This window comes from Arctopsyche grandis, chromosome 6, assembly GCF_051622035.1.
Source record: "Arctopsyche grandis isolate Sample6627 chromosome 6, ASM5162203v2, whole genome shotgun sequence".
NCBI classification, from domain to species: Eukaryota; Metazoa; Arthropoda; class Insecta; order Trichoptera; family Hydropsychidae; genus Arctopsyche; species Arctopsyche grandis.
The window spans coordinates 8,359,842-8,371,428 of NC_135360.1; the positions used below are offsets into that span (position 1 = coordinate 8,359,842).

General features: G+C 32.6%; 1 protein-coding gene across 1 annotated transcript; it reads right to left on the minus strand.

The window, feature by feature from the left end:
• Positions 1–62: 62 nt before the first annotated feature.
• LOC143913088 (uncharacterized) lies at positions 63–10,155 on the minus strand. The gene is made up of 14 exons (XM_077432683.1): positions 10,111–10,155; positions 9,452–9,665; positions 9,299–9,374; positions 9,064–9,222; positions 7,940–8,845; positions 7,710–7,864; positions 7,483–7,628; positions 7,145–7,391; positions 6,854–7,071; positions 6,353–6,760; positions 6,099–6,277; positions 5,959–6,023; positions 5,470–5,880; positions 63–1,716 (listed from the first exon to the last, which is right to left on the minus strand). Exons 1-14 carry the CDS (start codon positions 10,119–10,121, stop codon positions 1,585–1,587), a joined length of 3,327 nt encoding a protein of 1,108 aa, XP_077288809.1. The 5' UTR covers positions 10,122–10,155; the 3' UTR covers positions 63–1,584.
• Positions 10,156–11,587: the final 1,432 nt, after the last annotated feature.

Below are 11,587 nucleotides of genomic sequence, written 5' to 3' on the forward strand. Positions count from 1 at the left end.
ATAAAATTGACATATTAAGTTACAATAGGACAGGCGTAGAACACAAATAAAAACACTCATTTCTCAACACATTCTAAATATAGTTTGTATTCAAAAATTAAATACATATTTAAATTGTACCACTTTTATTAATCAATATTATAGTATATAATACCTAAAAGTCAAAAAAAGAAAGAGAAGAATACCCTTTAAAGTTAATTCATGACGGCAGTTGAAACAGAGCTTTACGAAGACTGTATTATATGTACTTAGTAAATAAATTAACAAATTAAATATCAAATAAGTTCATACAAATAGTGAACTTTATTAAATACAAAATAAAAACAAGGTATCAACGAAAAGAAATGTTATCACTTAAAAATTTTGGTCGAACTTAAGTAACGGACATCAATGGTCAAGAAGATAATGTTTCTGTGCTTAAATCGAATGCAAAAGCGTTATAATAAATATTTTAGTTTAGTCGATTGAGGTACTTTAAACTATTATAAATACACACATATTTTATTGTAAGCAGAAACTCGACAAATGCACCCAAAATTTGTAACACTTTGTAAGAATGGCTTTCAAATTTAAATTATACATAGACATGGTAATTTCAGATTTAACAAAAAAAAATCACACTTAATAAACTTTTTGATTAAAAAAAAAAAACAACTGATAAGATATTCGGGTTGCATTAATCGAATTTTACATGTAATGATTATGCAGAAAGGTTACAAAATGCATAGAATATTAAACTCTCTCAGTGCTATATATGTATGCGATAAATTGGAGATTATTATGTGAATGATACATATTATGAAATGCTTCAAATGTTAATCAACATGTTTTTACTCATTGGTGACAGTGAAGCGTTAAAAACGTGAGCAATTTTGTAATAAATCGAGTGTATTGCTTTGAAGATCGAAGACAAAAAAGTGTAACAAGTCTTCAAAATTTAAGATTGTCGCGATATTTCATACGAAATAAAAAAGGAGAAAGAATTCTTACGTAGAAATTGATTTACTTAAGATTGTTTTTACAAATTTTTTAACTTGATTTAGTTGAAACATCAATTACATAAGTTTATATAGCATGTTACGTGTAATTATTCTACCATCACAAATATATTTATACATTTAAAAATAAAATTGCTGAATCTTACACACTTTTAATCTATTCGACTACGAATCACAAAGATAGGTATGCCTAAAATTTTGTTACAAGTTAAAACAATAATAAAAACTAGCAGAATTGAATCGGATATACAAATCAACGCCGTTCTGACAAAATATACATACATCAAAACTACATACACAACAACAACAAAAAAAATCATTATATTATCTAAAATATATTTTAAAATTCGCCAGAACGGCAACCGATACATTTCTCACCTAAGGCAGTCAAAAAATTACAAGTCTCGAAAAATTTTAAAAATAAATTCTACATATAAAATATATATACGTATGTATGTGCAATTAATTAGTTAGAAAAGTAAAATAATTGAATAAAAGATGAATCCAGCGGTGACGTCGGCAGCAGAAGTAGTCTGAATCCTGACGGCGGCGCGGTGGGGGATAGCGGGATTCCAGATCATTGAATTCAGTTGGACACGGTGACGGACAGACGGCACGCAGCTACGAGCCGGCCGTGGAAGCGGCGGACGAAGCGATCACAGGCGTCCGCCGAGGAGAAGTTGACATCGGCGCTGCCAGCCGCACCCACCGTCACGTGCTGTAACACCAACAGCCACACGAATAACACCTACGAGCGCCTTTCACCCACTTATACATAACGACATTATCTAGAGGAAAACTTATGACTAAACCCAGGTACCAAAATAACAAACGTACAACTTCAGTGTCCGCGACACGTATAAACCATTTAAAAAAAAATAACAAATATCAAAATAGTCACACAATAATACCATCGTTGTAAAAAGAAAATGTATAAAAAGTCATATATTAAGATACACGTGACATCATCACACAATAAAAACAATATATATGTATATAAAAATGAACAATTCAGTTTTATGAAATTGAACATTTCAAATCTATTATATTATACAATGCAATAAGTAGTTGTATACAAATTTTCAATTAAAAAAAAAAACCCTTGAAACTAACATTTGAAATATAATAATAATATGTAGGGGGGGGGCAAACACCAATAAAGTAGAGTACATTCAGTTCAGTTCAGCGTTAAACATTTGGTACAGGTGACACGTAAGGATTGTACATTTTGAACGACTTTTCAGTGTGCAATGTGTAAATTGAAAATAAAATCCATATAATAATAGTAAATATATATAAAACAATTATCGCTAAGGAAAATATCACAGTGTGTATATATCACATTAGATTAGGATTAAATCACACGTGGGATTAATATTTCGGCGGAGTCCGGTATTAATGGAAGGATATTGTATATGTATATAATGTATAATAATAATAATAAATAAGCAAATATATATCTATAAAATTAAAAACGCTAAATTCTCTCTAAATATTGCATATTTCAATTGTGAAATATATAGATGAGTATGTACAGTAGTGGTCTCAAACAAAAACCCACCTGCATTTACAGTCTCTTTCCAATTTCATTTGCTATAATACAAAATCGTCTAAAAACACTTTTTAGATTACATGGTTTTAGTTTCACACACTTTATAATGCTGATATGTATTGCATACTATCTACATCCGACATATAGCTTCAATTAACTCTTTAATGCTTTTAACTTTGGGCGACAAGTCTGTAGCGCGGCTGTCTTCCATAGAATTTCTGAACTTTGCACGGGATTTTGAGGCTTATATGCGCCTATATTAGCGCTTATATGCAACTGTTTTAAGGTTCAAAATTGGTTGAATATATTACTGAGTTGAATGCCATATATTCAATTTGCTTAAAATTAATATATACCAGTCAAAAATTAGTTTTTTGTGGAACCATACTGAAACCTCGTTTATGTGACGTCACGTCTTCATACAATTATGAAGAATGATTATTTGACAATTAATCCAAAACTACGAGTATGTATTTTATTGTTTAAAATAATACTCTATGTGTTAATTAACATATCTGGTTACTTGAGTAAATATTAAAATCTGTATTTAAGGTCGAAAACTCGATTGCCAAATTCGTGAAAAAGGTACAGGGCTTGTTCGCTATATTTATTGCTGCGGGCAAAGGGTTAAGAATTAGTAAATAGCTTTGGTAAATGTGGGGAGGTCGGCTAAAATTTTGATAGAATTCACATGCGTGCAAAATTTCAAGCAAAGTGGATCTAAAATCTAATATGTAACAAGATTCGACTCGTACAAATAAAAACCATGGAAAATAAAAAGGTTTTTGCTTGACGTATCACACTTCAAAAAGTGGAAAAGGAAACTGATAATCTATACACCTCCATGACACAATACAAATTTAATCAATTGATACAATTTTTCAATTATATATGCAGTGAAATTCTCCAGAGAGAATTTAACGTACATATTCAATAAAATTACCGTAAACTGTGCCAACGTAAACAACAAATTCTATAACTAATTCATATTTTATCATTAGCAAAAAAAAACGTATTCATGTATAATTTTCATCTAAGGATTCAAAATAATAATTATAATAATAATAAAAAAAAAATCAACATCCACAAGATTACAATCAGTCAATCTAGATATATAAATCTTGTGCAGTTATTAATTTTGAACCTCAAATCAAGTTAATAAATGTTTGATAGGAATTTTAGGAGTTGTAAGATGCTCGTAAAAAATATCTACATATTCACTACACAGCAAGCACTCCAGATACATCGAGTTTCGATTTCAGTTCAATCACAATATGCGATAATATGTATATATATATAAAAAAAATAGTACATTTTGACTATCAATAATACATTTCCAATGACAACGTCTATGATACGTATTATTCACATTTTAATTAACACATCAGTTAAATAAAAAAAAAAAATTATAAAAAATTAATTCTCTAATATAAATGCGAAAAGATCAAATTAAGCGAAAAAAAAAATTCAATTTCAACATGTTTTATAGACCTTCGTTAGATTATTTGAACATATGTATCTTTAGAAGGATAACAGTTGCATATAAAAAAATGACATAATGAACTGATGAATTTTTAGTTGATTTGTAAGTCTGTCTACAAATAGATATAATTTCTCAAGCGTAAATATATAAATATATATTATAATATATAATATCAAATATTATTTTTTCCACAGGATCCATTCGAATGTTGACTTTTAACAATAATAATTTAGTAGTCTTTCAACACTAAAAATTATCATAATAATTTTTTACTCACATTGATTGACACGTTACCAATTAAATACAATCGGCAGCAAACAGTTAGTGTGTCAAAGAACACTTGTTAATAAAAACACACTAATTACTATTTTGTAGTTGAAAAAAAAATATACGCAATATTTACAAAAAAATGTTGGCACAGTGGATATAAAAAAATATGTTATAATACGAATAGAAAATAAGAATTGCCTTTGATTTATTATATAGCGCTATAAAAAATTCAAACCGCATTTTCAAAAATGATTTCATACCAATTTATTGACTAAAAAATCAAAATTTATTAAAATGTGCTTTTCAAAGACATAAAATAAAAATGCTAATAAGATCATTGATTACATTTTTACCATACATATGTATTTACATTTTCCTTGTTTTTTTTTTCAAAATAAATGTTTTACATTGTGACGATTCATTCACCGTATAAATTTCAAAATCATACAAAAAACTATTTTATACCCGAATATTTATTTCCCCATTAATTTTATGAACAAATCAAAAATTTTAATGAGATTCATTTATTTACATACAAACTGAATAAAAAAAAACAAAAGAAGTTAAATTATTTAAAAACACGAAAATCGACTTTGGCCAATTGAATATATTGTATATAGCATAGAAAAATTAAAGGCAATAAATATCAAATTTTGACGTCTGCATTCTCAAACCTTCAAAAGCCACAAATCGAGTGCATAAAATGGTACGTGTAAATTTGAATATTTAAAATTTTTGCTATTTACAAATAAACTTCCCTACAACTAGAACTTAGTTTGTATTTAAAAGCCTCAGTAAATAAATTAAAATTTTACTATCATTACCGCTAGTCAACATTTTCCATACATCAATAACAAGAACATACATAAATTTGGATATCAACAGATCTAGTATTATTATTCTACTTGATGATTTATAGTATAAATAAATTTTGAAGTTTTATTTGAATACATAACAACATAAAATGTGTCAATTTGAGATGTTCAATAAAAGACTGGAGAAGATTAAATTAAAAAAAATGACATCAATCAAACAAATGCATATACGAAAGTGTTAACTTTTGAAGATTTGAGATATTAATTTGGGATACATATAAGAATCAATTTGCAGCATTGATAATTACATATCTAAACATATATCATAAAATTGTTTATATGGGTTGATACCTCGACTTCTGGTCCGCAAAGAGACAGCAGCCTCGCTTCTGTCATTCCAGGGGGTAGTCCAGTGACTAGGGCAGTTTTTTTGTTGGTTTTACTCTTCTCTTGTTTGGCGGCTTGAATGTGCAATTCAAACGCGTCCTCTTCGTCGTTTTCCACGACGACGAGCGGCTTTTGTCTGGGAGGGATTACGACTCTCCGTCCGGTCATACCCACGACCACTTGTCTCCCGTTCCACATTTTGTCGGTGGACGCGCCGTTTTGCAACTTGTTACTTTCGTTATTCTCTCGTTCGACCGCCGACTGAGATGTCGCCGATTTGATATTCTTAGAAACTACAGTTTTCCTATTGCTTTCAGACGTATTCCTTATTACAGCCGATATAGTTCGGACAGCAACAGGAGCGGTGAGATCCAACTAAAAATGAAAATTTAAACATTGAAACATACAAACGTAAAAACTATGAGAATTCTAAGTAATTTTCAAACTATAAACCTTCTGTTCACTAAATGTAGACCTCCATTTGTTGACGTTTCCTCGTTCAGATTCCTTCTTCTCAGCTGAAAAATTACAAATTTAATATCAATATATAATCTTAACATGAATCAAAATAAGTTACAAATCAAATAACAAACCTTTAGCATCGTCATCGGGTTGCGATTTATTTGGAAGATCTTTGTTCTCGTGAGAAAATGTAATCTTTCGGCGGGGTGATGCATTTAGTGAATTCGTTGTCTGCTGATTGCTATCAGTATTTTTCTTGAGTTTGCTTCTTAAATCCTCTTTCGAGTCAAAATTGGCTGGCATCTTAACACTAGTATAATAAAAAAAAAAAATTAAATAAAAAATATAACAAAATTAGAATGCAAATATAAAATAATATATTTACCTGGCCGCTTGTTTAGCATTTGAATTCGACAAAGTCGCCACTTTAGTGGAATCTTTGGCTACAATTTTGGTTATAGCAGTAGACTTATTTTCAGAATTTTCGACAGATTTAGACGTTAGCGTTTTCGAAAAGCTAATGGGTAAATTGAGGTCTTCTTCATCGCTGAGCAGCAATTCCTCATCTTCGGGAGACAACCGAAGTAAATCATCTTCTAACATATCCTCCAAAGTTTCACCAAGTGACGGTTTTTCGTCGACTGTTTTATCATCATTAGTCTTAGTTTCAGGCTTATCATCGAACGACGGCAACTTTGAAGATTTGTCTTCAAAAGTAACACTCTTACTATCCAACGAAGAGACTTTATAAATCTTATCTTCGTCGAACTGATTGGACGAGTTTGTGCGAGAGCTATTTTCCGTTTTAAAATTATCAATAAATAAATAAATACAAAAAAAAATTCAACAAATAAAAAGGTCGCTTTATCATCATTGCAATAAATACCGTTTATTATTGACCAACTGTTCGGTCGAATTTGAAGATTTATTGACATCTTGCTTCGACGGAGCCGGTGACGGTTGGTTCAGTTTCTCAATGAGAGTTGCAGCATCGCGACGTCTCCTTCGTTCCTTTGCTTGCAGGACGCGAGCCCGCATTTCGGCTTGTTCGCGTAGTTTTACACGGTAAGCTCTGTCTTCAGGCTCTCCAGATTGCTCCCGTCTCTGTTGTTTAAATATTGAATGAGTGCAATCCTACACTTAAAACAGTATGTCACATGAAGATAATGAATAATACCTGTGGAGGTGAAAGTGAAGATCGGCCACGTGGTCTTTTGTATGGGGAAGTTCTGTGGCGAGCTGCAGGAGGAGGAGGAGACCTGTGAGCAGCCCGAGGAGGAGAAATACGCCTCCGTCTGAGATTTAACAATTTGTCATTTTCAATGATGAATTCCTCCTGTTTGCGTTTCAAATATTCTTTTTTACGGTCTCGCTCTTCGTCCACTGGCTGATTGCGTGTAGTTAGTGAAGTGTTTTCGATAAATCTAGAAGAAAATATATATTGTATAAATGTTCCGACATGTGATTTAAATAATAAGCCCATTTATATATATGCCTTTCAATTAGATAATATACCTTTGAGTCTTTTCATAATAGTCAGCATTGGCTCTTTGAAGACATCTTTGTTGTTCATTGATAAATTGCTCCGTTAAGCGATCCAATTCCTTCTCATTCACTGGTTTATCACCGTATCCGATGCGATTTAACGAATTAGATCCCACCTAGTAATAAAATAAATAATGATAATAAGTAATGTATTACATAAAAAATAAAATTGATTGTAATTTATAAACAATATTAACCATCATTTGATTATTTATGAAATCTGCTGGTGTTCTATTTTGCATATAACCATCGGAATTTCCATGTTGATTGAAATTATTGCCACCGAATGGACCGTAGTTATTCGAAGCTGGATATCTATCATTGAAACTTTCATGTTGTTGTTGCATAAAATCTATAATTATTGTCATTTTTAATATACATATATAATATAATACAAGTAAATTTAACATGTGAAAGATTTTTTTACCTGGCGGTACTACTCCTTTGAAATGAGGATTGATATGTACTTTTTTCGTCTCATTTGGGGGTCCTGCTTTAAAGAAATCGTCTTTTGAATTGGGAGGAAATTGAGAATCAAACGATCCTGGATGATTGGGTTCGATAGAACCCTTCTTGTCCAAATCTCTTGGTACGAAACCGGAAGGTACGTTTATATTAATTTCAGGTTCCAAATAGTTTCTAGAATTGTTGAACGGTGGTCCGTGTTTATTCCTGGGCATTTGGTCAAAGCCTCGTGGTCCAAAATTGTTGGGATTATCGCCCATTCTTGACAGGGGAGAAAATCTGTTATTCGGCTGTCGGATATCATCATCTTGGGGTTTAAATTCGGGATGATACACGTTCTTATTGTTTGAGTGAATGTAATTCTCTGAAAACTGGCTGAAATTTCTAGGGCTCAATTGAGGTATTGTGGGTCTAAAATCTCTGTGTATGGCTGCAGCGCCGGATCGCAAGTCTACAGATGTTCTTATGTTATTTGGACCCATATTTTCCAAACCGGAGTCGAACGGCCTCGGATGCGATTGGAAAGGAGGTCTCACATCGTTCATGAACCTCGGGTGTCCCGGTCCCATTCTCGGTGCAAAATTCAGATTATTTGAGGGCATGAAGTCTCCGCGAGGATTGAAATCGTTGGGATGCATTGGCATAGGCGCCCTGGGTCGCATTCCTCTGTTCATTTGCATGTCTCTCGGATACGGTCGAAAGTCTGGAGGGTAATTTCTCGACTCATTGGGCGGCATTTGATTGATATTTTGCGATCTCTGAAAGTCGGGTCTTTTCATAGGTCGCTGATTGTTCATTCTTCTGCCGCGGTTATTTTGTTTTCTATTTCGGAACTGAAGATTCAATTCTTCTGTAGTTACAACTGTATCTAAAAAATAAAAATGGTATTAATACTAAAAAATAAAAAAATATATATTTTTCTAGATAGTTAAAAGATATAATAATAAAAATAAGAAGAAATTTTATTAAATAAAAAATAGATAAAATAAGTATATTTTTTTAATAATCGTCAATGTTACCAAAGAGTTACATACATTGTCGATTGTGTTGGAAAAATTATAAAAGCGTGTTGATTTTAATACAAACCAAGAGAATCAGGTATTACTGGCAAATTTGTACCATGAGTTTCAGATCTTTCCGTTGGAAAACGTTCTTTATGATCTGCACGATATCTGTAATCACCGGTCGCTGTCTCTGTAGCTATTGTAGCTTCCGTTTCACATGCTGACTTAACATTATCTTCAGCTAAAACAGAATAGTTCACATCAATAAAAAAAATTCAACGATTAAAAAATTCAACTGTCATAGAAACAATACAAACCAATATTTTTGGCATATTGTGGCTGTTTTTCGTCAACATTTGACGATTTATTTGTATGAGATGATGTTTGAACATTCTGAAAATTAACAATGCTTTTAATATAAACACAATTAATTGCATGATAAAATACAATTTATTTGTTTTGTTTTATACTTGAACTTTAACAGTTTCTTTGACATTGTGGGTTTGATCAGAGGCATTCAAATTTACTCTTTCCTTAGATTGAACACGGTGTGCGTCACTATTTTCACTTGGAGCACAATCGGATATGTTTCCGCCAGCGAGTAATATATCTTCTTCTTCGTTTCCTAAATTATATGTATCGTCCACACCCGGATCACCAAAGTCATCACCGAGAAATTCTTCACTGAAATAAATAGAAAAAAAATACACATAAGAAAAATTTGCACGCAATGAAATTTAAAAAAAAATCTTTAGAAAATTAAATTAACCTTAAATATTAATTTGAAGGTTACATGAAATCAGTGGTATTTACATACATAGTTATAACAACATAAAATAGATAAATTTGGTGTGAAATTTTATTTCGATGTCAGCTTCATTATCGCAGTGTTTATTTTTGACTAAATGTCAATTGCATTACGTAAGCGTTCGAGTGATATTGGTTCAAAGGAAATTGCGTAGAAGGTGGAGTCAGCGTACTTCGGCCGTCAACACGCCGCGACGCAAAAATACCGCAATGTGCACATATGTTAATGTCATATGGAGTTGGAGAAATCGATCGGCAATGTATAATGGGATAGACGGGGGGCGGAGCACCCTATAAATAGATTATAAAGACAGGTACTTACTTGTCCGACATGTTGTACGCGACACTCGAGAATCCACATAAGAACTGCCGTAACGACACGCTTATCGACCATTCGCGATGTGCATTTTTGTCGAACTCGCATTGGATTATGACTTTTGCGCAATATTTTTATCGATCACGCGAGTGTCCTACGTTGTAGTGAATCTTTCGCCTTTTACGAGATTTCATAGTGTGCTTTAAAAAATTTCTAAATACGTATAGATTTTTTCACAGATTAGTCGATTTAATAAATATTATTAATAACACTGTTCGACAAATGACGACTTTTTTTTTTGGTTCGGAGACGAGATATGACTTTTCTTATAGATTTCTGCCCAGTGAACACGAATCTGGTAATAAAAAATGATGATTGGCTCGAGATTTGGAAATATATATGTTTTTTAAATCGCACGATTTTTCTATATCTTGGTGTTGTTCGGTCGATGTCTCAAAATCTGTTAATTTTATGTTCAAAATGAATATTGGAATCTATAGTCGGGTATTTTATCTTTCATTTGTAGTGCTTTTCAGCTTTTAAATCTCTCTAAGTAGTCGTCCAGTTCAAATCAAAAGTCAAAAGTACGTTTTTCACTTGGGATTTTTTCCCACTGTTAATACTATTTTATATTGAGTATTTTCTATTGAAACATGTTTATTGAGATAGTGTTCTGGCCACAATATTTTTGTTTTCGTTTAAAAGGGTTAATTGGAAGTGTGCTGAATTTTAAAGCGGTAAAATTTCCAGCTAAAAACTCGTACTAGTGGAGCACGGTTTTGTGTTGTGTGTGGCGGCGGTTCCCTTTTGTTTACGCTACAATATCATGCAGCAGTGGATGGTGAATGGCTGTATTGTAGATGATGATGAAATGTATGTGGAGGTAAACGGGTTGCATTCTAAATGTGAATCGCCACCAGGATAACCGCAGCTACGAAAATCGCTCGCACGAGTCTCCTGTCACACGAAATGCTTTTTTTTTATGACATTTGGGCAGTTTTGAGCAATATTTGGTCAATTTTCTGTACGGAAAATTTTCGTTATCCAGGTGGCGATTTACATTTGGGATGTAGGTAAACGGACTACTAGTCATATGTGAGGCAGTCACAGGACAACCGGTCGCTCTAGATCGGTCACCCATCACACTAAAACTGGTCACACCCTAAAATCGGTCACGAGAAAACTGATTGATTGATTTTAGGGTGTGACCAGTTTTAGGGTGTGACCAGTTTTCTCGTTACCAGTTTTAGTGTGACGGGTGATCACGTGTGACCGATCTAGAGCGACCGGTTGTCTTGTGACCGGTTCACATTTGACTAGTAATCACTAGTCACTGGAGCCTGAGGGGGCCGTGTATTGTTCAAAGGTTGTAAATGCATTGTTAAAGGTTTACCGAAAAATGGATAGCACTGTGACTATCCTACCTCTAGTAATCACAGAACCGGGATGTAATCATTAGAGCCCGGAATCTGAAGGGGCCGGA